Here is a 27,628-nt window from a genome sequence, read left to right on the forward strand (position 1 = left end):
GACTAAATATCAAAGCATCACTCTTTTGTCTCCTACTACTTAACAAAATCAGTTATCTCAGAAGGTCCTACATGCTTGGAGTTTGCCCTTGCTACCCCAGAAAGTAAACTGGATTGGAGATGTCAAATTAACAAAGACAGTAGAACTGATTTGCCCCTCACTCCTGTATTTTCACAGCTCTACTACAGTCTGTTTTAATACAGCAGAACACAAAGTTTTTTATTTTTGTGAGGCTATATACTGAATCACAAAGACATAGTAATTTCATTTGTTTTATTGTATTGCACAAGATATCTATGCAATCCATGTAGATACTGTATTAAAGGATCCATGTTTCCCAAAACATTGGCTGTTGCAGCACACATCACAAGCATTGTGAATAACCAGTGCCTTCTTGAAAAATGAAAGTTTTTGGTTGCAAGTTTAAGCATGTGTGGCAATAAATGAAGAAAAAAAAGCAAGGAGTATCAATACATATTTCCTTTCAAACACACAAACATACAATTTTCAGAAGAGCACCAATAATGTCAAGCAATTATTTTGATGAGATACTGTATGTGTAGGCTCCACAGTAAAAAGCCAAGATACACACAAAAAAAATATATTTCAACTTCTAAAATAATTTAACCATCATATTTTGCATGTGTCACCTGTTTACAACATATCATTTCATATACAATATCAGGCCCAAAGCCTCAAACTGTGAAAACTTGTGCATACGCATTTAGAACAGTTGACACTGAAGCTGAAAAAGCCTTCGGCTGTTTACATCTGAATACAGAGCAGTATAAGACTGCAGAAATAGTTACTGCGAAGGTATAACAGAAATGGTACTACGGAAAATGAAGAAAAACACAACCAAGACCCCAAGCACAAGGTTCTTGAAAGAGGCCTACATGTAAAGTGATGTTGCAATAATTTATAACAGTGAATAATTAATACCAATCTCCTTTCCGACACTTACAGAGTCTCATATATTCTGAAGCCCGTAGAAGTGAACTAACCAAATGCCATGATCAGTATCATCCTCAAATTCTGTTTCTTAAGTTTCTGATCATTATACTGGTACTTAAAAACATTTTATATTTGCTGAAAACTGTTATTAAAATTTACCTTCCTGTATGAGAATTTAGTGTCATAAAAATTATGAAAAACAATAGGTAAAAAAATAGTACTTTATGAATATTTTTAGAAAACCCGTCAAACAGCTGCACATACAGCTGATTTTTAAGTGTCTCTTCTCTTGAACTGCGTTTTTGTTTATTTTTGTTTAAGTGAATCACTTATAAGAAAGCAAGGAGTACCAGCTCTAAGATTTATTCTTGTCCATTACATTGAGGACCTCATCCAAAAGTGAAGGTCCCAAGTCAAGTTGTAATGAGAGAAGAGAGCCTGCAAGATCTGAAAGGGATTCTTCTGACTTTGTCTTGGTTAGTTCACATGAAAGTTGGCTATCTTCAAACAAATCAACTGTTTGCCAATCAGTGCATCGTTCAGAAAAGCTGGATGAGTTACTGTCTCTACCATTAGTAAAATGCGATGAAGAACCATTTTGCTCCCATATGTCATCTTTGTGTGTCTCTCCATTCCCCATCTGTTTACTTTTCTCCTGCAACTTTTCTTCAATTACTGGCTCACAGCTAAGCCTTGGGTTTCTTGATGACCGGATGGATTCTTGCTTTGAATTAAATGTCACTGGTGACAATAAGGGCAACATAAGGGCTTGAGAACCCCCAATGGCAGGAAGGGAAATAGCATTTTTGAGCACTGGTGATGGAGTTTCTGTAAACATGGATTCAGAAGTGCTGTTTGCCCTTAAGAATTCACTGTGGCCACCAGACTGGCTAACTCTAGTTTCTCCTTCGTTTCCAGGCAATAATTCATAGTTTCCCTGCAAAAAGGAGATGTCACCAAAAACATCATGTTGTCCCTCTTTTCCAATATGTATGGTGTGACGAAAATCTCCAAGTGGTGGACTGATCATATCAGGAGACAAGATATCCCTTAGTTTGAATTTCTTCCCTTTCTTATTGTTAGCGGCTTTCAAGTAGATGGGTGTCTTGGCTGGCATCTTGCTTGTAGATTCTAGAGGGGGAGTTGCTAAAGAAAAAAAAGGAAGAAGAAGGAGGAGCCTCTTACAAAGCCAGTTCTTCTCAGGAGACCTTCAGTGTGACTTCTGTTACATCATCATCTTGTACCAATCTTGCACATCAAGACCCCTTCTTCTGAGGCAGGGAACTTCAGGGTATGTGAATGTCTCCCACTGGAGGACTCTGCAAGATGGAACACAAGTTCCAGGCCAGTTAGCAACCAAATGTCCTGCTTCCAAAACTTGAGAAAACCTGTATGGGACACAAAATCAGGTTATCATTAATTTTTCATGGATCGTTCAGTCCTGTTTTCACACACACACACAAAAATTAGCAATGGTACTGACAGTTCCAGTCTGCAGATTAACATTATGATGTTTCTTCCCTTCATTAGGCAGGATAAAAGGGTTTAAGACTAACAAAGGCTAGCTAACCTTTCTCTGACTTTATAACTTGTTTTGAAGTCAGAGTTTCTTAGACACGGTTGCTGAGCACAGTTCATTTGGTAAACATCACTATCTGAATCTTTCTTCTCATTCTGGCATTCAAAATGCTGGTCTTCAAGAGCAAACACAGAAACTGATTTATAACATTCAACAACATTAAGCTTTTGGTATACCCAAGGAGACTAACAAAGTCACTCAAACAATTTTTTTTTTTTTAAATGGGAGTAGATCACCTTGGATTTGAGAATTTTTGATATTCCCATTTACCACTGGAACAAACTGTCAAAAATAGCTTTTCTGATAAATGCACTCATTTAAAAGGATCATTATAGGCATCTGATGAAACTATCAGCCCATGCCCTCAGTTACAAATATCCAAATGTGTTTTAGAAGGGATTGATTCTTGTGACCATGGTCTTTAGATTACAGGAATTCTACATAGCAATTAGTTTCAGCCTGTAGCTCATGAGCTATGTAGGCTACAAGGCCATGGTGATTCAGAATTGCTCTATGCAACCAAATGAAACATTATTTTAAAATAATGTTTTCCTACTAGAATGTTGTCTCTGAAAAGTCCAATAAAGCTGTCCAGAAGGGTTAACAGGCTATTGGGTCAACTGGTTATGGAAAAAATACTCTCTACTAATACTTTAATGGTGTGATTCTTTGCTCAGGAATCAAGAAAGGATACTGTAAGAATCTCAGAATAAAAGCATTTTTATCCTGGGCATCTTTATACTCTTCCTAATTCAATCCAGGGAGCAGAGCATTACAGGCCATTCCTCACTAGAATTCGCAGCCCCAAATCTCTTACTGTCCATTTCCATGCTAATTCTGTAAAGTAGCTTGCAGGTTTTTTCCACAGAAGCACGTCTCTGTGCAGTACACGAAGGGAAGCCATCTATACTTTTGCTTCCTTTTATGCATGCCCCAGCAGAGATATTCCTTCCTCAAATTAAGCCCAGCAAGAATCATCAGTTCTAAAGCTTTGTACTGGCAATAAAGCCAGATGGCCAAGAAGTATTTAAGCATTTTCAGAAATCCTTTAACCTGAGTAATTAGTTCCTTCAGTGGGGTGCTTAACTGTGCATCACAAGGGGAGCTGGGAATCTTGCCAAGTTAGCATTCTGTTTTTTGATTTCCACAAAATATCTACTGCACTTCAGATATTGCTGAAAATCACTCCACATAAAAGTACAATAGATATAAACAGAAAATGCTGTCATACCAAATAAGCCCAATGTTCTATGAATGCAGAGAACATTTGATACTTTAAAACTCAATTTTGAAAATACAATTGCTTGCAATCCTGCACAGCTTCCCTATAAACAGAAAAATGCTAATTCATTAGGATCTACAGAATACTGCGAGATTCCCATTACATACCAAAACTCCATCTACTTAACTCCCTTTTGTCTCTTACAGTCTATGAAGTCCTAGATAAGATCTCTGCTTGTGCCACACATCATAGACCAAAATGGATTACTCAACTCAGCTACCTTTCAGGTTTAAAAAAATAAAATAAAAAAATAAAATAAAATCAACACATTGTTTTGTGCCTCACCTTACCCTGATTATCATTCTACACCTGCAGCCAATTTAGGAACACAACATCCTCAACTCTACAGAAGTTGTATGTGGTTGAAAGTCAAGCCTAGTGGTTGCTAGTTTCAAAGTGAAAGACCAATTCTGTTTCTTTCAAAGATCCTACCAGCTTGGGTCTGTATCAAAGGCTATTATCAACAAACTCTGCAAGGAGATTTCAAACAAACCTGAAGAACACAATGAAATAATACAAAGAAATATTAAAATTAACTGTAAAATTAATAATAATGCATTTTGACACAGAAAAGAGTACTATATTTTATTCAATTCATAGTTTACAAGAAAAAAATGCAAACACACAAGAACTTGAAATAGAGCAAATTTGTAGGCATCCAGACAGCCATTAGTTCTTGCACTACAAGAAAGTCCAGTAAGGGGCAGTGTAAAACCGCAGTACCTCAGAGGATGCTGCAAGAGACTTCAGTGCCAGGAATTATAATCCCTCCCTACAGAGCAGCCTCTGCACCTGGGAAGGCCTTGCCTTCCACATGGCCAGCGCAGAAAAGATTTTGCATATGAAGAGAACATTCAGAATTATACACTTACTGCAAGCATCATTTGCTCTGCTAAAAACAAAAGCTCCCTTTGCTGTAAATTTCATGAGCCATCTCATTGAAAATTCTGAGATTACAATTTGTAAATAAAAGATAAGGGGTCCCTATTAAACAGAGGGTCTGTCTTTCAACATACAGCATAACATAGTCTCCAGAGTAACTTCCTTTCTGCATATTTACCCTCTTTGTCACTACCCAAAGAAGAGATTTTAAGCCTCTCTGAACAGCTGAAATATATCACCATTCGGGAAATAATCACTTATCTTAAGATACTGTTTTTACTCTTATTTACTTTGTAATTAACTAAGGAAAAACCTATATCAGTATATAACTTTTTTTTAAAAAGTAGTCTTTGGTAAGAAAAAAAAATAAAAATCTGACTTTGGTAAGCAAAGAAAGGTACAAAAAGACCAAGCTCTCAGCCCAACTCTTGCAGAACTAAAAGAATAATTGAAGAAACTTCCACAAGAAGCTTACACACACCCTGCATTCATCAAAATTTCATGAAATTACCAGTATACACTGCTTAAAAGAAACAGAACACACTACAATCTCAGTATCAGGCTACACAGTAAGTTCACTTTGTCTTAAAATTAGACCCTTTTCTGATCTAGCTGTTTTCATAGAATGGCTTGGGTTGGAAGGGATCTCAAGGATCATCAAGTTCCAACCCCCATGCCACAGGCCAACTGCTAGACTGAGAACTAGATCAGGTTGCCCAGGGCCCCATCCAACCTGGCCTTGAACACCTCCAGGGACATGGCATCCTCAACCTCTCTGAGCAACCTGTTCCAGCACCTCACCACCCTCACATAGAAGAGCTGCTCCAGCCCTTTGATTATCTGCATGGCACTCCTCTGGACCCTCTCCAAAAGCTTGACATTGCTCGTGTACTGTGTGGCCCAGACCAGGACACAATACTCCAGATAGGGCCTCAAGAGGACAGAGTAGAGGGAGACAATCACCTCCCTCACCTTGCTGGCCACCCCTCTTCTGATGCAACCCAGGATACAGTTGGCCTTCTGGGCAGCAAGCACACACTACTGGCTCATGTTAAGCTTTTCTTCTACTAGGACCCTTAAGTCTTTCTCAGCAGGGCTTCTCTCAAGGACTTCTTCTTCCAGCCCAAGTCACTCGACCCAAGTGAAAAACCTTCCACTTTGCTTTGTTGAACCTCATTAGGCTCACATGGGCCCACTTTTTGAGTTCTTCAAGGTCCCTCTGGATGGCATCCCTTCCTTCTGCTGTATCAACTACATCACTCAGCTTGGTGTCATGAGCAAACTTGCCGAGGGTGCACTCGATCCCATCATCTCCATCACCGATAAAAACGTTAAAGAGTACTGATCCCAGGACAGACCCCTGAGGGACACTGATAGTCACCAACCTCAACCTGGACATTGAGCCATTGGCCACAACCCTCTGTCTGAGACCTTCCAACTAATTTCTTATCCACTGAATAGTTCACCATTCAAATCCATATCTCTCCAATTTAGAGATAAGAACGTGGTGGGGGACAATTTCAAAGGCCTTGCAGAAGTCCAGGTAGATGACATCAGCTGCCTTCCCTTTGTCCACTGATGCCGACACTTCATCATAGAAGGCCACCAGATCGGTCAGGCACAACCTTCCCTTGGTAAAGCTGTGCTGGCTGTTTTAGAAGAGCAGTTTTTGACAAATTTCATCTCAGTAACTAAGTGACCACTTAGCCAAACTGAAAAGCAGAATGAGAAGTTACTGGAAAACCAAATGCAGAACCAAAAATCTACAGCCCTAGACTGCCAGCCTACAGTAGAAGTCTTCACTTAGGAGAATAATCTGAGAAGATTTTTCTTCCAGTTTAGGAGATCTCTAGATCTCCTTCTTTTAACAAGATCCGACCATGAGCTAAAACAGAAATTTCAGCCCAGTGAAAATTAGAGTTTTAGTTTGGCTGTAACTCCAGCCCATTTTCATTCCTATCACTTCACACTCTCATGTAAGTGTTTTGCTTGGTAACTAAGGCCAATATTTTCAGAGGCACTTCTCAAATTGTCTTGTGAACCTTCTGTCCACTGAGCAACTACCTTCCCCACAGCTTGAAGTTTTCAGTGGATGCCTCAGTCTGTTCCACAGGCTATCAGCAAGTATCTCAATGTCTAAGCTTACAAACCAGAGACAAAGTAGGGTCCAGGTGCAAAAATTTATCTGTGCACAAATCCCAAGAGACCTAGGTCCTTAGCCAGTGTCCTAGGCAAATAAAAAATAGAAATAAAATCCTGTTTCCACAGAGCAGGACAAGAAGCAAGGTTTTCTGAGAAGCCTATGGGCTTTCTTTCAGACAATCCCTAGCAAGGATTCTGCCTTATGTATCATTGGCTAAAAACATTCAAAATTCCACTTTGACCCATTTCCAAAGAATCATAAAAAAAAAGCAGGGAATTACCATGTAGAGCAAGTCACTGGGAAAAAAAGACAATCTGTACATTATTTACATAACCAAATGGAAAGACAATAACACAGCAAAAGATGGAGATAGGCTATGCAATAAGCTGGTGAAACGTCTCTATCTAAAGAAATATCTGCAAGCATAGGCCAATGAGGCTTTAGAGGTTAATTCTGGATTTTAGCTACCAGTAGCTCTCACCAGCACAAAAAGTTGAGACCCTCTTTATCCACGCTGATACTTCCAATATGCCTGAAACTACAACAGTACAAACAATGTTTCTGTAATAGAAGCCTGAACTCATGCAGTCACAGTTTCTGAATGTGGGTAAAACTAACTAGCAGTACAAATAACTAAGTCTACAGGTACAAGAAAATGAGCAGATCATGCACAATAGAGCTTACCTCTCACATTCCTGTGGATGTAGGTGTCTACCAACTGGCAGCCTCCGAAAATGAGGCCACAAGTCCATCTACTTCTATATCAGTTCACCAGTGAGCCTTTGCTTATACAACCACCACTTTCTGAGTAAGCTTAACCAAATCAGATGGTAACACTTCCTCTACAGATTGTTCATCTAAGTTTACTTGGTTTCTAAGAGGCCCAGGCTTTGAATTCATCTGTATTAAAATCAACCACCCTGATTGGATTAAAAGTCCTTACCCTTCTGATGCTCCCTTCTTCAAAGAACTTGCACCCTTCTGATTAAAGCTACAGATTTAATTACTCTACAAAAGCAATCAGGCTAACCACACTTCAGTGCAACTAATCTCTCTGACTGTACTCACCCTAGCTTTTCAAATCAAATCATACCTATTTTATCTCATTTTTACACACACCTTTTAGAAAATGAAGGGAAAACACACAACAAAAACCACTAAAAAACAAAACAACAAACAGGAAAATCCCAGTTCTTCCCAGACTTACAGAAACACAAGTCAAGAGGGGACCCTACAATGCAGTTCATTCATGTCTCCATTTTCCTTCAGAGGTCTAGGTGGCCTGGTAACCCTGATGTTTGTTCTCTTTCCACTTATAAGTCCCTAGATGTGCAGACTGCCCGCAGTAATTTACTCTGCATAGGCTAGTCCTTGGGGAAAAGGCATCAATTTGTACCCTAAACACAGTTTTTGTGTTTGTTTTTTAATACATATTCTGCAACTCCTTTCATCCTTATTTTATACGTAGTAAACAACACAAGCATCTCAATCTCTCAACACAAGACACGCTTTCTGGAACTTAGCTTCCCAACAACCTCTTTTGCTGGTTCTCCTCCCTCTCATTCATATCTTTCCTTAAATATGCCCTGAAGTAGACAATCTTCAAACTGAGATCTCAGTTTCTCTCTTAACAGTGTATCTGCATTTTTCTTTTAGTATCATAACATAGTTGGCTTATGTTTATTTTGTGGTCTACTAAAGACCTACCTCCTTTAGAGAAGAACAGTTGCCTAGCCAGTTATTCTACATCTTCTTCATGACTACTGCCTCCGTAGCAAAGCCTTCAAACTCACTGCATTGCATTCTATTAATTGCAAACACTCTAAATTGTTAGTATAATTTTAAATTTCAACGTGGGCCTCTTCAGTATATGGGTTTATCATCATCTACAGATATAATGAGCATACATTTGAATCATTCATAAAAACATTGTGTTGCAACAGAGACGACGACAGCCCTAGAGTTCCTCCTGCTATGACTTTCCAGATTAATGGAGGTTAAAAAACTCCAAGTTACTACTACTTCAAGTAGTTTGAGTTTTGAAGCAATGTTCTGCTTGGAGGTAACTAAAAGGAGTGGGTAAGGAAACATGAATAAACTCCATAATATAGATCCAGTAACGAATGACAAGAAAAGTCTGGAAAACTTCAGCTATACATAAAGCAAGCTGAGGAGAAATAATAAATAAAAAGCAGATGACTGTCAGCCATATTTCCTTCTGACTTTGCCTACCCAAGATAAGAAAATTATCTGAGGATACATTTTCATCTCCCTCGCTATAAACATTTTTTCCCGTGTAAATTGTATGGATAAATACACTAGCATTGAGCATTCCTGAAGGGGTGTTAGTTGTCATTTAATGTAAGCACAGACAGGGTCAGACTGAATACAGTGTCTTTTCCTTCTGGTACCTTCCATTTGTCCAGAACCCCCTGGGCCCCAAACATGTTTATGAATGAAAAGAACCCAAGTTCCTGAAATTATTTTCAGTTGTTGACTGCCTTTAATCTTGACAACTTTTCCCTGCATAATATCTTGTCCAATGGATCAAGCTAGAGTAAATCATATTAACGAGGAAACACCTCCAACTATAAACCATGTACGCATGCATTATATTGAAATGAAGCCAACCTAATTATAAATAATTGGAGGATAAAATTAACTGTGAAAACAAACAGCTGTACCAGCACAGCTACAAGGGGCTGCTGAAGTCACCTAATTTGGGGCTGCTCTCTAATTTGAGCAACTGGCCCCAGCCTCCAGTTATTATTTTGTTCTATATCAGTCTGCGAGATTACAAAGGCCTTTTATCAACCAGCAACCTTCACCCCTGTTAAGGTACTTGAATATTAACCAAGTCATTTCTCAGTAGTCTTTTTTGATCGAAGTGAACAGGGGGAATTCCTCATGCGGTGACGGTGGGGGAGTAATTTTAGGCCTTCAAATATTGCTTTCTCTCCTTTGAACACTCTCCAATTTTCCAACAGACTTTTCAGAGCAGATCAGAATTAGTGACAACATTCTCATATGGCATACACTCCCTAGCAGCATACACAATGAAATAAAATCACTTTTTCCTTTCCATCATTTCTCCTCATTTATAAACAAGATCAAATTTCTGCGTCTATCTTCACCATCTTACAACAGGAACTTTCCAGTATTTACAAGCTCTTTGATAGTAGCACTGCCTCACAAACCCTTTAAGATTTCTTCTGCTGGTATAACAAAAAACATTTCTCCAAGCAGAATGAATTCTATTAGCAAAGTTAGCAATTTGTTACCAGAGTCACTTGCTGCTCCAGTGTGAGTTACCTCATTCATTTTTTAAGGGTGGAGATAAGCATATACTCATCCAATCAACAAATATGGCCTGCACAGCCAATGGTATTGCTCATACTATGCAATTTGTCCAGTAAGATTCTATTTACAAAAAAAAAAAAAGGCTTTCCAAGCTATTGTTGTCCAGCAAGTAAGCTGGATTTATGTTCTTTAGAATAAAAAGAAAGGCCATAACTCAGAGAAGGAAAACATTCTATTTGAATGTGCTCAATCGCCTTCCTCATCAATACACTTCCTCAGTCTCTGTGATCTGCAAATTTGCGCTGCAACAATTTTATTTGCAGACTGCTCATGAAAACACCATAAACCCCGGCGTTGTATAAGATCTTTGGATGATTTCAAATGAAATACATTCCTCTCTGATGCCAATGTCCTTCTGACATTTACTCTGAGATTCTCAATGTGTTTAATATGTTCTTTGTTGACACTACAGAGAACTAATGTTTTAAAAATTTGGCTGTGAGGCAATACTGAGACAAATGCCTTATACAGTGTTTTTTTGCAGTTGTCCTTCTGACGACTCATTAGAATGTTTTTTAAAATACTCATCAAAAAATAGCCAGCAGGCTTTGGCCACAGCCGCCTTCTAGGTTTGAAAAGTTTGCATCTTCTCTAGAACAATAAAAACCTCTTGTATTTTCTCCTCTAGAGATAGACATATAATGAGCTCACTGGATTCTGCTGGTCTGCTCCATGGACTGAAGCAGGTCTCTATTATCTTCTTCTTAGCTTTGCTAGCTGGTACATTCATACACATGGATTTAATACCATAGAGTTCCATTTTATCATTGGCTTTCAAAAATCGGACGACCATGCCAATTTAGGCATAGCTACATGTCAGTACAAAGTCTAGCACCTTAACTCATGCAGTCTGGGAAGGTGAGGTTATGTTGTATCAGCCAGGTTGTGCACTGAAGCATGGTCACATTTCCTCCTACAAAGCCAGCACATTAGATTAGCAAGCAGCTGGGGACCATAAACTCACAGGCCACAAGATGAAGAGGCTTAAAAATCTTCTTGTCCATGAGTTCCCTTAGCAAGAAAAAAATATGGTGAAATGGGACAAAAAACCCCACACCTCTAGAACCCAAGCCCATATGCCACCTGAAAGACTGGATAACCACTCAGGCTGAAATCTCACCAGCAAAGGGAGAAGGAAAGGTTAGTCTTTAGCCAGAAAAGCTCTCTGATGCGCAAGACATTCACCAGAGTGCTGTTATTGCCATACAGAAGAACCAGAAGAGGCAGGACTGCCCCTTTGTCATTCTGAGCAGCTTACCTACGTAGCTTTCTCCCTTAACACTGAGGGTGTGGATCTCCAGCCAAGCTCTGCTCTCAAAGCTAGTTTAAGAAGTTCCCGCCCTTGTTTCCTCTCTGTTCCCAGTTCCGCACTGCAGTTCCTTGTACTCTCAGCATGCAGGCAGACCTACGAGCCACATGGCAAACTGGGCACAGCAGCAGTTCTCCCCACTGACTCAGTTTACAGTAAGGGCTTACAAACAGCTGCAGTGTGACTGCTGGTAATACTTCCAGAGAGAGTTCAAGCCCAATATAACTTGCTGTCAAAGACATTCTCCTCCCACCATTCATGCACACACTTGACCCCTTATAAGCCAGCTCATCTCACTGAACTGGGTGAAAACTAGGAAAGGGGTTTAAGACCACCTGGCTAGGAGCAGGACTGCTACTTCCAGCTGCAGCAAGTCATTTGAACAGCTCAGAGAGCAAAGGGTTCTGGCAGAAGGGATAGGCAATTCTTAACCAACTCTTCTGCAAGATAAAATCTCCATGGATTTTTTTTCCTCACTTCTGATGCAAAAATGACTTGCTACTTCCACTAGTGTATGTCTTAGGGTTCACAAAGCTGGCATAACCTAAAAACAAAGTTTTTCCAGATATTTTTAACAGTTTATTATTACCATTGTTTTTTTTAATAGATCTCTAACATTTCCTTGACTGGCAGCTCCTGATAAAAGGCAACCTAAAAATAAAATCATCTTGCGCGATCCCATTCAAATGAATTCCAGCCCTTTACCCAGCTCTCCTCCAATTCTCAAATACCCTTCATCTCTAAGTCAAATATTCTTTATAATCTCCTTGAAACACACAAGTGACATAGGCATATTACAGTCACCAGTTCTGTTATTATTCAATTCCTCAAGTGTTTCACTTGAAGTATTTACCATCTTGAAATGGCTGATAAACTAGTTTAAACCAAACTTGAGGGCCAGAGAACCCTCTACATGCAAAGGTTAATTATCAAGTACTGAACTACAGAGGAATATAAATTTGCACAGGACCTACTTGTTGCATTGCGTTGGAAAGGATGCATCCTCTGCTCTGTTGCAATTCTGCCTGCTCCAGGGAGAAGAATGGCCATCAAGATGAGATCAAAGAGCATGAGGATGGGATAGAAGGAAGGAAGGAAATTCTTCAATGAATTAACTACAAAAACCTTCAATGAATTTCTTATTTGGTCCAACTCATGCCCTCCTTAAGGATTGGGGATGAAATCACAGAGCTACTGAGACTTTAAAATGTGGTCACACATATGCAATGCAAAATAGATTGTTAACACAAGTAAAGTAGGTGATTTTGTTCTACTGCCCTTATATGAAACAAAAGGAAAAATGCGGAAATTACTTTACTACAAGTTTAAGCTATACTCCTAACAAAAAAGCTCCACTATTTGAAGGTACCATTTCAGCAGAGGTAAGAGTAAGCAACAACTGAAATACACATCATATTCTGTCTCTGCTCTGCGGCATGTCAGCAACACCTGTGACTTGCCCGAGCTGATAGGGCTGCATCATGTTGGACAGCAGTTCAGTGTTCCCCACTTCCTCTTCACATCTCTTTTTGACAAGTGCTCAGTTCTGTCAACTTGAGTTGCTTACACTATATCAATCAGAGCTTTTTCCTGGAATATATCAAATAGTATTGGAGTACATCCACTTTCTGTGTCAACAGTTGTATTTCACATACTGCTCTTAAAACCAGGCAAAGTTAAGCAGTCTAATTTGAAAGAAATGAATATACTCAGCACTTGTTTTTTCCATGTTTGGAAGCACTACAGAGATATACTGGCAGAATATTCAGAGTGGCACTGTGCCAGTTCAGTGCTAAAACTAGTTTGACTGATTAGCAGCTGATACTTCTTTCAAACTGTAAACACCATGCATCTAATTAAGCTGATTGAAATACTGTTGTCCCAGGTCCCAGTAAAGCCACCTTCTTGACACTCAGGGTTTTAGCTCAGCCAGTACTCTGCAACTCTCTTCCCATTACTGCAGCCATATTTCCAAAGATAAGCATACATATATGGCACGGCTTAAGCCAAATGGTATATGAGATGACAGCATTTGTACATAGAGAAGATCGGACCTTGAGCTTGCATGCACAGGCAGCATGACAGAATAATTAAAGGGTCAGAAAAAGATGCCGTATCCAATGAACTCAAGCAGACCTAATGTACTGCAACTCCTGTTCTTTAGCAGCTTCTTGAAAAGGCATTTTGCACACGTTCTTGTTCTCTCTGCTCTCTGCAGGGGTTCCAGCTCAGAATTTTGCCTTGAGACTGTAAGAGAACATAAATCCCTGTGTTTAAAGGTCAATATTTCAAAGTGCTCCAAAATGCACATTTTGTTTTTAGAAGTAATGTCAAGGGAAAGAGTATTGGCGGCAAAAGAAAACTTCTAGTAGGCAGTCACATTAGGGTAATGTAATCATGACTCAGGCTCCTCACCCATTTCCTGACCAGGGTTGCGCACGATCAAAAGAACACAAGCCACAGTAATGCTGCCTCTTGTTAATGTTAGCTAGCCTGAAAGCATTACAGGCTACCAGCAAACAAACTCATTGCAGAGTATCGTATTTAAAGCCTAGCATAAATTGACAATGACAAATGCAATGGTGTAATACCATACTCAACCAAAACAACAACTTGCCCTTGGTGAAAATAGCAAGTTACGACTTTTTATGATGAGTTCTCCTATCTAAATAAAATCTCACACACTTTAAAAGACTGTAAATCCTTCAGATGCAAAGGGAGAGGAACACCCAGTCGTTTATTAGTCTGTAAGGAAATACATGACACACAGACCTTTTGAAGATCACAGTAAACTGCTCTAAAACTAACCCCTCACCAGAAAGATTGAAAAAGAGCACACATGCTGGGCCTAAGTAGTTTTCACCGTCTAAGAGAGGTATTGCAAGAGGCAAATTCTGTCTCAAGGTTCAATTGTGTTCAGCAGGAATAACGTGTGTGCTTAATTATGCAAATTGATGTTCATTTGTATAAAGAGCTCTTCAGCTGAAAACAAATTTCAGATCCTTCTTAGGATGTTGGTCACATTTAATTTGTTCAACATCCACATTAATGAAAAACCAAAAATTAATCAGTTGCTTCAACAGAAACTGGGCTAGACTTCAGGTAACACAGATGACAACACCTGTAATCCTCACAGGGCAAGCAGGGGATGAGTTCACACTTCTCCCTCCCTCCTACCCTCAGGGGAGACGTTCACTCCCCTTTACAAGCACCAACTAACTGCTAACTATGTTCTTCAGTACCAGCCACCATGTTCTCAATGCAGCTTCCTACAAGGGATATCAAAGGGAAGAGAAAGCCCGAAACTGACCATTAATTACATCACCCATTGCCCAAAACACTGTCCATACAATTTACAGTGAGCAACAGGAGCATTCCATTTCCAGTATACTGAAAATACTTATGCCGGATTTCTGACAGCCAAATTCCACCTGAATTAAACAACAACCTGGCTTTCATTAATGCCTCAGCTTGCCTCTCACAAACAGCATTTTGCCCCTCACATACACCGACCAGTAGGAGAAACGATCACACAAGGCAGAAGTTACACTTAGGTCTGGCTAAACGAACACCAGCTAACTACACTAAGACTATGCTTTATTGAGGTGCACTAATTACCTCATGGTTGGGAGAAACTAATTTTGCAACCAACCACGCATATACCAACGCCTTACATGGCATTGCAACACTTGCTGCAAGACTGTTATAACTCTGCTTGGTCATCATACATCTTATTTACACACCTGTAACAGCACAGAAATGAGACACAGCAATCCCCATGGGCATGGATGCACCTCTCCCTTGACCCAAGCATGAGCTGTTACCACATGCTCTGAGTAGCTCCTGTACCAATTCACATACCTGGGATGGAAGGCACTGGGGTGTAGGCAGACAAATAAAAGAATGTTATTCTGAGACCTACTTTACCATGTAAAGGGCACATTTATTTGCTTGATCCTTTAATAGGTAGGTGAGATGAACTTCTGCTTTTACTGACAGCTATTTAAAAGAAATTTCTAATAGCTCTTGCAAGCTCCAGGGAGTTAAAAGTAAAGTCATGGGAGGAGTGATATGTCGCTCAGTGTGGTTTACTATCCAACTGACATTTAAGGAAACATGACATATGGTAGAGCCCAGGACAGACACCCGCAGTACTAACAACAACCTCTGCTCAAACACTGGAGGGAAAAAACAAACACCAAACCTCAGAAAATAAAAGCAATATAAAGACAGTGAGCACCCAAGACACAGCAGGTTGTGCCCTGGTATTCCTGACATCCTTAGTGTAGGCAAGTAGAGCAGAAATTGAGATTAATTTCTTGGTCCTGTGAGCAAATAGAAATCATAGCCAGACATAATATCCCCCACTTAATACTGTAATAATGCAACAGGATTGTCTTAATTTAGGGCACAGCGTGGCTCTCTCTTCTCTTATAAAAGTCCACACTGTTTCTTGTGACAGAAATAGCCTCTGCTGAAACACAGGGAACCTACAGTTATTAAAATCACTATTTAAGTTTTATATGTCTGTTTCCTATTGCCATTATACAGTATTTTCTACTGTATACAGATAAACTTTTTTTTTTTGCCAAAATCTCTGTAAACATTCAGTTTTGAAGCTAAAGATGAGTAATTTCTCTATACTATGAGGAAGTACTCTTTTGCAACTTGAGTCAATATATATCTTTACAGTTATTCAGAACTCATCTAACTGCATGCATGGCCTTTGAGTGAATTAATAGCAACAGAATTTTCCTTGTTTATAATGCAGTGAAGCTTTGGGGAAATATGATTTCATTTTAATCAAATTCTCTCAGAACACAAAACATGCTAAATACAGGTTATACTACTGTAACTCAAATTTATATATGTCCTGAAACAGAAGTCCTGCTATAGGCATTGCTTTTAAGCTTTTACCATTCCTGAAAAGACCATAATCTGTTCACTTTAAAGAATGAAAGTGGGAAGGTAGACACAATTCAGGATGCAAAGTGAAGAGAGACCCAAACAACCATGAAAAAATAAAGAAATATTTAGACCAGTGAACCAAAACTCCAGATTCAACACATTACCAGCTTGCTGTAGAACAGTTAACTTTAAATAATATCCAGGCTCCCAGTTTAATCTCTGCAGCCATGATTAGGCAAGCTCGCACCTTCCCAGGTGTTCCACACTGTCTGCAACAGGGCAGGCAGTATCACCCAGTATGCCAACACAGGTTGAAAGAGCATTACTTCTTAAAAAGAAATCACAATATTTTTGTTTCTAAAATTGGAAATAGCTGAAAATCCAGACAGATCTTTAATCTACCTTGAATTTTGGTGGTTAAGCTCCTGGTGATTGATTTTACAACAATAAGAACTAAATGTTGTTTTAGAACTTGACCATGCCTAATAAATAATGAAATTCCCTTCACACCTCTTGCTATTTGCTTTCCTCATATAGGAGAAGATACAGAAAGATTTTCTGTGTGTTTTTCCAGACACCAAAATATTCTTCTTGGACTCTCCATTGAAAGGCTGTCATTTGCTCCTTGTTCAGACTTAGCACTCATATCCTCAGAAGAGTAAATGGGAAGAGCTTACCAACATAACAAACATCTTAATTCACATGCTTCATTTAGAAAGAAACAACTCCTCACCCTAGGTAGGGCAATGAACTCCTATTTCTGTTCTTTCTGCTAACACATTCCCCTGCTAAGTGCAAGAAGCAAACATGAAACCAAATTAACTTTTTGAAACACCCTACCAGACAGCCGCCACTGATTATACTTTTTAAACAGCTTAAAAGTACAGCCAGGTTTACTTTTTGAGACACTTAATTCACATATTCTCTCTCTCTCTATTAGCAGAAATTAAATGAGTGTAATTGTTAGAGGCTGTAACTACTTTAAATCAAATCAGAACGAGGGTTTTTGTTTCACTACATAACAAACAAGATAACAAAAATGATACAACTCCAGTGGGAGAAGGATAGTTTGTACAACATCCAACAAAGGCATCTCCTCTTCTAACCAGCGGGATCTCAGAGCAGGTCAAATACAATTTCTTCTACACCAGCTTAATATGCCTGATTTCATTGGAATTTTTACCTACCTGTAAACAGTTAAGAGTGATGTCACTCATGGCCAGACTGAGAATGTACCATATAGAAGTTGTGGCACACCTTTCTACCATGAGATATGACTTGTGTAGGCATTCGACTCAGCAGAAGGACTTTCAACCTGCCTTTCCAATGGATGCTTTTTAAATCTTTGCCTTCAATTTATCCATTTCAGTTGGAGAATTACTCTAAAATGACCTGCACTGGAAGACTGAGGATCATGGGGAGGAGAGGAAATAAGAGGAAAAATGTGATTTGCTGATACATGATCATCAGCATGACACTTGAACATCAGAAAGCTACTCAAGTTTTAACAGTAGCCAAATTCACACATTCAAGATTAAAACTCTGACTAAATCACACAGGCCACACTTTTAGGATGGAACATATGCACTCAGAAACAGTAGCAAGAGTTTTGCAGTTCAGGACAGACAAGCATCTGAACCAGATCTTCTTGTGCTGAGGTCAAAAGGTCTATTGCAATCCCCCACTGCATAAGAGAGAAATGACAAGGGAAAGGAAAATTCTGTATTTGGCCATTATCATGTCCATTCCTGGTAGCCAAAATTCCAGGAGGATGTCACTAAAGAAAAGAGCCATGAAGACAGATAATTTACAGAAACAGACCCACGGAAAATTGAATCTGCTCAGCTACTTTGAAAATGAAGTGATGAGTTGATCATGGGCTGTAACTAACTCATATGGAATAAAAATATAATAAGAGGGTACATGCAGCTCCCAGCCACTGAATTACGCTATTATGTATATTTGCTAGCATGTAACTAGAGAAAGCAAAGGAAGAAAGAAAATATATTTTCTCTGAATAATAAGAACATTTTACCAGGGCTTGTAGTGGGTTCTCTTTTTATTTATTTATTAACTTTAACTTTTTTCCCCCACAAACAAACTGCTCATGGTCTAATTCAAACAATTCAGGAGCCACGCTGACACACAACTTGGTAACAGTTCAGAAAAGGCCTACAGCTTGTGATAGACACATTCCCTACTGTCTGTTTGGGCTTTTAATATTCAAGGTATGAACAGCATTTTCCCTTGACAAAATACGTGACCTTTCTCTTAAGGATTAAATATTTTGGAAAGTATTTTTACCTAGAAAAAGCCATACTAATTTTTTTAGAGCACTTTTGTCCACAAATTATGTTTTCTTGGCCATAAAGATAATTATGAAGGCTGAAAGGGCAAATTTCCTAAAAGTTATCAAAACAGAACACTCATCAAAACTGCTGTGCTTGGAAAGTTCTGGTCTTTCAGCACAAAATAGTAAAAAAAAAAACCCAACCCAACCAAACCAAACAAACAAACAAAAAGAACTATGCTTGACACTGCTTCAAATCCTGCACAGAAAATTGAATAAATTATTTGCTGTCAAATTGTCACAAATAGTTTGAGTTCTACAAGCTTTTAAAGCTGTTTCTCCTCTGATGCAAGCAGAAGGGCATACATTTCACAACAGCTTAGCCTATTCAAAGTGAATAAGGAAAATGCAACATTTAAAAAGTGCAACTTTCAAAAAGAAGGAACTCAAATCCATGACAGAGTAAATTCATTCGATGTCCAATATTAGATACTCAGTTTTGGAGAAAAGAACAACAACTAATAAGGTGCAGCTTCATTTACATAAGAGAAACTGAGATAATACTTGAATTTTGACAATACACTAGAAATACCACTTATTTTCAAGCCTGATTGAGCTTCATGATTTTCACATGGGCACAGCTCTAAAGCTTGCCCAGGTCCCTCTGGATGGCATCCCTTCCCTTCAGTGTGTTGACTGGACCACAAAGCAGTCAGACATTCAGAAAGCCCAGTAACTAGCGATGACAACGGGAAAGAAGAACCATCACCCCAAGTCAGAAAGGACAAAACCTGTGCACAGGAACTAAGAAAGTGGAATCAGGAGATAAAGCATAGTGCAAGCGGGGAAGAGATTAACTGTCATGCACAGATATGCAAAGGAGAAAGACATACAAACAGGTTTGATACAGGAAAATCAACTGGAATTGAGCAATATGAGTTAATTCCATGTTTAGGTTGCTTATTTGGGCATTGAAACTTGTTTTCTTCCTTACAATATTTTCAGTTTTATGAATATTAAATCTTCGTATTTTCAGAGATTATGTGAATGCACTTAAAAGATTTACACTTTAATGGGTACACTTCTCACCAATGGCAGTGTCAAAAAACTTCCAACTTCTCTGTCGTCAATTCATTAGCTGCCACTCCTGTTTTTTTCTCCTCTATGTCATCAGAGTATATCCCAGTAATCCAGCTTGTTATTCAACACCACAAAATACATCACATACAATGCATATTCTTCTGCCATAATAGAGGCATTGTTGTAGTAAAAGAACTTCTACAACTAAAAATGAAGTTAATTATCAGACAAAAATATGAAAGCTGCATGAAGCATTTGCTACTTGATTACCACTTTCACTTGGAAAAGTAAAGTTTCTTCTTATCTATCTCGTAAATTCCTTTAGGAACTCCTACAGATTCCAAACCTACTTGGGTTCTTGCTATTGTAACTCTTCTTCTTTGGGACCAGAAACAACTATTTTTAAGAGAACTGTACAGGCCACTCTGCCATAAAACAGATGCCTTTGTTTTCTTTGCTGTTGACCTTAGTGGATCTTATCTGAAAGATTCTGGAGACTGAGATGGGTTTTCATCCTGCCCGAGGGTATGTGTAGACAAAAACAGCTGTAGAGAAAAACAAAAAGAAAAATAACTTCCCTCCCCAGCTAAAATCATACTGTGCAAGTGGAAAAGGATATACGGGAAGAGAGGAGCTGGCAAACAAATTACTGGTCTACTTTGTCAACTATCTTGTCCCTAACAATCAATTGTCTGTGTTGTCTTCTCTGTACCACTAATTACTTCACATATCATTAAGAAGAAACAAAGAAGAGTAGGTGTGGTAACATTAACAATCCAACCTATCCAAAAAACCCAGGTTTTTTCAAAGTGACTAGACATTGGAATCCTCTTAATTCTAAGTGAGAAGTAAAATCTGAGCAATGTATTATTATAAATCCGTTTTTTTGTGGCATCAAGAGTCCTAATGACAAGCCAGGTGTCTTGTACGTTACAAACTGTGTGCATGTAACACAATGACAACAACAACTCACAAAAGACAGTTGTTCAGTTACGGCATCTTTTGAGGCAGGGAATACCATTCGTTTTTTAACTGTAGTAAGCATCACCTCTCCTCCTCTTTCTCTCTTTTATCCCAAAGTGTTTGCTTGGACTGCAGTAAAATACAATTCCATATGTCCACATATCCTCTGTGTGGACACACTGCTCCATTCTCCATATTACCATCTGTGTTTAGAATATCCAAGCAGAAAAATGCTGCTTGCAGAAAATGCAAGCAACACCCCCAAACGCACTGCATCTTACCCTCTTATGAACTGTGGTTATTCTTCCAAGGTCATATGCCTGAGAGAAATGAGCAAGCAAAGGACCAGCTTAAACTTAATGAAGAGCAACAACCTCTTGCATCCGAGGAAGGAACATGTGAGCTGCATCTGACAAGCAGGACCATCAATGGCACTATTCTTTCCTTTCCCTGTTTCACTCATCATGTAGCTCTCTCCTACCGTTTATGTCTTTCCTGAGTTGGGGCAATCCATAACATTCTTCCTAGGAGCCATGCATCCTCAAAAGAAGGGGGACAACAAATCTTCATAGTCACATACTATCCTTCAAATGAACACAGACAAGTCATGCAAAAGCTGAAGAGAAGTGCCTTTGCAAGGATCACAGCACTGGGCAGAATCTGCATTTTCTTTTTCCTTCACTCTCACTGTGACACATGCAGCTTTTGGTGTCAATGATGCTTTGGCTTTATTTTTTTTACATTTACAGAAATAGTACTCTCAAAAAAAAAAAAAAAAACAACAATGAGTCCTATCAATGCTTTAAAATGTCATGGAGCATGAAAATTCAAATTGTTTAAGCTACAATTCGATATCTGAACCTTAAGAAGATGGACCTAGCAAATCTCTTAGGATAATTTTTAAACAAATTGAGATTATGCCTTAGTTCCCAGAAGACAGCTTAATCAAATTCAAAAATAAAGACTGAAAATTAATACTGATGGCCATTCCCCAACAGAATTCCTAACTAAAAACAGTGTCAGAATGTCTGAACAAGGTACTTTTCCTTAATAGTGGTCCATAACATTGAAGACAGAGTATTTGTGGTGTACATCTCAAGCAGAGGAAAGAGAAAATGCAAAACAAAACATTCACCTCAAGCCCCACTACAACTTGGCCTAATTTTTGGCTGAGTTTGAGATCTAATTTATCCAAATCTGATGAGTCAACAGAATTAAAATTTAAACTAAATCCAAGTATACACCAAATCAGATTAATTGAGACAAAAAGATAAAGTTTGTGGTTTCTAGAATATACTTAGATCTTCATGAAAAAGGTGTATATGTATCTATACACACACAATTTAGGTCCTAACTAGAGCTGGAGATAAACATACGGGAAATAAATGAATGGAATCACTTTCTAATCACAACAGATTCGAGATTACAATTTAAAGGTTAGATTTAGTAAGTATTAGAATCAACAGGAACATTAAAAAATTGTTCTGGTATCATAAGGGTTTTTTAAGGTTCTGTTGTATTGTTTTTTCTAAAATTTAAAAGCTTTCTTAACAAAAAGAATCCATTAGTGCTGTTAAGCATTTCATGAAAATAAATACGGGAAAAATTAAACAAAAAGACAAGAACGTAAATGTGGGAGAGAAAAAAAAAGACAAAACAGCAACATTGCCATTGTCTTCTGGTGCTCACTTGGTATTAGTGCACCACTCCAGCATCAAAAAAAAAGAAGTCAACTAAATGTCTACTATACTGGAACTGACTCAGTCATACAACTTGAGAGAACTAGACTCTTAAAACTCAAAGAGGTGCTTCACTAGAATTGGAGAAATAGATGAATCTTATTGCTTTGACAAATGCTTTATCAGACACTTCTTCACTGAAGATCTTAAGCCTCAAGTTTTGTCTACCATTTCTTCCTGTCATTTCTTTCACCTAGTTCTGCATGCTACTGAAGCAATATCACTAATATCCTTCCAGTTATCAGTTTTTCCTTGTGAAGTTCATGACAGATCTCTGCTGGCTAGAAAGCTAGTTTCACAATCCCTTTGGAGAAATACTTCACAGATGCCTCCTGTGTTGGAACAAAGCACTTTTGAACCTCCTTGCAGAGTATCACCGAAAATTTGGAACCCCATAATTAGAAATATCGTATGTGGGACACCAACCTTGCAAAGTCAACAAAGGCAAAGTTAGGAAATCCCAAGATTATGTTACTTGTGCAACCATTAGTTGAATCCTTCACCATCTACATTAGAACAATGTCCAGCACAAACAAAATGGGCATTGCCCCCACCCTGGAAGCATTCAAAGCAAGACTGGATGGGTCTTTTAGCAACCCGGTCTAGTGGGAAGTGTCTCTGCCTATAGCAGGGGGTTGGAACTAGATGATCTTAAAGGCCTCTTCCAACCCAAATCATTCTGATTCTATGACACTAGAAGAGCTATGACAGAGCACTACCTTCAGGCTTAGTTCACCATTTCAGATACATCCTTTCTTTGCCTTTTCTTCTCACCTCATTCATCCCATGTACTGTTCAAGGCAAGAGGGCTAGAAAAGGAACATCTTATGATATTGTCCTTATGTATCTATCACCATATTCCCCAGACATTTTTTGACTTAGGTATATTTGCTTTTGCCATGATTAACAAGCTTTTCATATCGTTTTTTAGGTTTGTTTCACTTTCCTGTTACACTGTGAAGATTTTTTAATGGGAAAAAAATAATTTTCAGACTGGTAGCTTTCTCTTGTTCACTATTTTTATGATAGGTTCTAATATTCTAGAGAAGAAAAAACCCCCAAACGTTTGGAATAAAGACTCTACACCTTTTTCCTTTGTTTAAGGCACAATACAAATACTCACAAAAATTTCTACCACCAGTGAGAACCAGACTGGAAACATCTGGTATTTCAAAGAGACAGAATAAATAATAACATAAAAATATACCAACCCTTACATTTTAGACTTTCCTAGCAAGACAGAAGGCTTTATTTTTAGAAACTTCTCTACAAATTACTTTAAAAAATAAAAATTACCATTTAACTACACCTAGACAACTTTGCAGAGACCTCACTACACAAGTTGTACCTAGTTTCAGTTACCACAGCCTGTCCTCAGCAATTGTATCTCTACAGAAGTCCAGCTGCTGTTTGCACATAACTACAGAGGAGTTCACTTAGATCATTACAAATGAGCCTCACCATGGTAACTCACTACATCATCCCATTTAATTTCTTATCTAACTTGTTCCATGTTGACCTTTATGATGGAAATCAAGGCAGTGCATCAGACTGGGTGAGCTTTCTTCTACTATTCAACGAACGACATTAACACAAAATGTACATAGTTAAAGTTATAAGTTGTTGAACCACACAAGGTGAAGATTGAAACCCTTAATGTGGCACCTTGGCACTTATGAGATACGAGTCATCATGTTTTAAAAGTATTGTGCAACTTGCATAATTTCAAATACAAAAATATTTCAAATTAATTTTGCTAAACATACTTCCAATTAAAAAAAATACTTTCACATAAAAAGCTGCTATGGTCATGAAGATAGGATTTTGTCTAAGTATTTAACTACGATTTTCACATTTTCGGAGCTTTAGGTATTACACTGCACTACTCTAACATGGGCATAGCCTCTACATGCCTTATCTCTCACTTCAAAAAACAAAAACAAAAAAACCACAAAAAGGAATAAAACACAGTCAACAGTCCACTAAGCTCTCAGAAGAAAAAATGCACAGTCGATTATAAAAATTATTGATTAACTGTGCTCCTGTGCACTTAACTAGTGGCTGAATCATAAGACAAACATTTCTTTCTGCACATGACTATTCCATAAATGTCAGTGAAACCCAAGTGATGGTGTAAATATACCTTGTCACCTTGGCCAATGCTGTCTACTTGTAATCATCTCACTTCATCTTGGCAGAATGATTTATGATGCTCTGTGTCTTGATTTAACCCTTAAACTATGGAGAAGCTGGTTCCATCCACTCCTACTACATTCTTTCCACTGCAGTCACCATGCTGGATCAATATCTTGCTAAAAGAATACTGAATACTGTAAAATACTGTAAGAATTATATTCCTGAGTGTCATCCAGAAATCTCTTATTTAGCACAGCACTTGAAACAGATCTTCTCTTCAGCATGAGCTATTCCTGGGCTCTTACTCGTGGCACCTAGTTCTGCCACCCTGCTTCACACAAAACCCTCCCCTGGCTGGTGGTGCTTCGCATCCACTCTCGATAGTCTACATAGCAATATCCACCGGTACCAGCTGCGTGCTCTTACTGGCTAGTAACCAGGCTGCTTCGCAGTGAGGAAAAATCCTTTACAAACAGTCCACCATCTAACACCTGCATACAATTCTCTCCATATCCGCATTAAAGTTCAGACCCAAGTTTATTTGGGAAAGGCACATTTCTATCGCACACGTGCACTAAAACCATTAAGGTATACCTTCAGCCAAGTGCCCCCCTGTAAGTGCTGTACTGGTGGGGCTGTGTAATTCACAGACCTCCCAGTCAGTTCCCTTGTACTGCTGGGAGGGACAGCGAGACAGCTCTTCTGAGATGGCTTGAATATTGATGAAAGATACTGACTCTGCTGTGATTGCGATAAGAAAAAAAGTAGAGAAGTGATGCTTTTTGTTTGTTTTTCCAAAGTTACATCTTCGTGCATTTGCAAAAATGCATGCATTTGCATGCAAAAACCAAAAGTAGCACTACGTGACTTGGATTGACAGCAATTCTGTCCACAAGGGTGAGGAACATGAGCACCTCTGAGCCCCAGGATACTGCGTCAGGAGAAGCAGAGAGAACCTGAAGGCAAGTTCTACACGCAGAAGGAAATCTCTTTCTAAATGCCAACACAGTTCCCTCCCCTACCTTACACTATTTCTCAAGACTTGGGCAGAGGACCAGAATTTCTTCTACAAGGAGTCACCTAGCTTAGAAGATTATGAACCAAAGCAGCATACGTAATTATGAAAAGCTGAGAACAAGTCGTGTTTTGCCACGAAACACAGCTTTCTCTGGTTACAGCAAAGCTTCTATCAGCGGCTTGGAACAGTTTGAAACGTCTCTTTGAAGTCAGTGTGACGGCAGTCAAACGGCGCGGTGCAGAGCCACGCTGCCCCAGGGAACGCGTGGCTCCAGGCTGGCTGTCGGGCGATACCATCTCCTTCCTTTCCAAAGGCACCCAGGCCACCACCTGGCGATGCTGGCTGGCTTGACGCGTCACTGAAGAAGGCAGGACTACAGCGGTAGGTAGTTTCAGCAGCCTGATTTTCACTCCTATGAGCGAACAAGGTGCTGCTGAGAGAACAGGAGTTGGGATTATCTTTCATCTAAGGAGGAGATGGGCCCCATTGTTTCCTTTGCAGATACTGCTGGCTTATGCTCAGGCCAGGAAAAATCGCTCCTTTCAGTACTATCCTACCGACCGGAGAACCTGCTCAGTTCCTCTCCCCTGCATGCTGTAATAAAAAACAAATGTTCAAAGCAAGGAATGTCTTGAACATAGGAATTTTTTGTTATTTTTCTGAACGCTTCTGCCGAAAACCTATTTTTAACATGCCAAAGAGCTAAAGTAAAGCTTAATGCTAGCGCTACCATAGCCTGAACCCTTTCAGTACAAAACACTTTAAAAATAAATCCTGGCAACAGCAGTCACCTGCTGATAGACGCTTTTATGTTCAGCCAGCTGCTGAGATGCCACATCTGTCACTTCTTGCTCCCAGTATCGCGCTTTCCTTTTCTGTAGAGAAGGAGAAAATTCTGTTCCTGGCATTGCGCTGAGCATCACGATGCCTTTTTTGGTAGCTCTGTCATTCCTCCAAACATCTGAGCCACCGCACATGGATTTCAACATTTCTGCTGCCGTCCGCCTCACCGACGGCTCACTTTTAGATTTTCATACCTTAAAGCATCTATTTTCTCTGAACCACGTTACATATTTATAATCTATACATAACTGAAAATATTGGTCAGCGTATAAGCAATTTCACTCCTGGGCGCTCTTTCCGCCTCCCGCATCCAAACGCTTCTCAAAGGAAAATAAAAGATCTGGATCATATTTATTTCATTAAGCATTCCATAATAAGCCTTCTTCCTATTTTTAAAGCGTAACAACAACCTACGGTGACGCAAGTCCTAAATTAATTGCTTCCTCTACTTCACTCTCTTTTACATTTCCATCGACGACAAAACGAGCCCCTCTCCTCAATCCGCCCCCCGCAGCTTTTCACCGGCGGCAGAACCCCGCACCGCCCCGCACCGCCCGCCCGGGACCCTTTGTCTGCGGGCAGCGGGAGCCGCTCCCGGCCGCCGCTCAGGTGCACACGGACGGACGGATGGAGGGATGGAAGACCGGGTGGATGCGCGGGCTCGCCCCGCACAAAAAGCAGACGCGGTGCAGGGCTGCGCCTCCGAGTCAGGACGGGAAATAGGGACCGGCGAAACCCGCAGTGGAGACAATGTAAACGCATTACCGGGGGACGAACGTAAGCTCTGAATTACAGTGATGCAGAAACGCCCCGAGCCATCATGCAGAACTGCACCCCAACACGAGGATTCATTGACAAACGCCTCCGAAACGCCTCGCCTCCTCTCCCTCTCTCCCTCCCGGCTCGCTGCGGGGCCGCCGTCGCCCGCAGGGGAGGCCACCCCGGCTCGGAGCTCCGCACCGGCAGCCGCCCGCCCCTCTCCCCGACTCACGGTTTCGCCGGCGGCTGCCGCCGCTCCTCGCTCCTCGATGCGGAGCCGGGCGGGCAGCGGGGCCGCCCCTCCGTGACCGGCACCTGCGAGCGCCCGTCAGCGCGCGGCCGAGCGGCGGCGGATCCCCGAGTCCCGGGGGCGCGGCGCGGGG

General features: G+C 39.8%; 1 protein-coding gene across 3 annotated transcripts; it reads right to left on the bottom strand.

Moving 5' to 3' along the window:
* Nucleotides 259-27,628, bottom strand: CDC42EP3 (CDC42 effector protein 3). Of its 3 annotated transcripts, XM_021390471.1 has the most exons (3): nucleotides 27,478-27,611; nucleotides 13,646-13,756; nucleotides 259-2,342 (listed from the first exon to the last, which is right to left on the bottom strand). In XM_021390471.1, the coding sequence occupies exon 3, from the start codon at nucleotides 2,069-2,071 to the stop codon at nucleotides 1,310-1,312; it is 762 nt and encodes a 253-aa protein (XP_021246146.1). In that variant the 5' UTR covers nucleotides 2,072-2,342; nucleotides 13,646-13,756; nucleotides 27,478-27,611; the 3' UTR covers nucleotides 259-1,309. The 3 variants fall into 3 exon arrangements, with proteins under 3 accessions (XP_021246146.1, XP_021246144.1, XP_021246147.1); XM_021390469.1 differs by lacking the exon at nucleotides 13,646-13,756 and having other exon boundaries at nucleotides 27,478-27,628; XM_021390472.1 differs by lacking the exon at nucleotides 13,646-13,756 and having other exon boundaries at nucleotides 259-2,273; nucleotides 27,478-27,619.

The sequence above is a fragment of the Numida meleagris genome, chromosome 3 (genome assembly GCF_002078875.1).
Source record: "Numida meleagris isolate 19003 breed g44 Domestic line chromosome 3, NumMel1.0, whole genome shotgun sequence".
NCBI lineage: Eukaryota > Metazoa > Chordata > Aves > Galliformes > Numididae > Numida > Numida meleagris.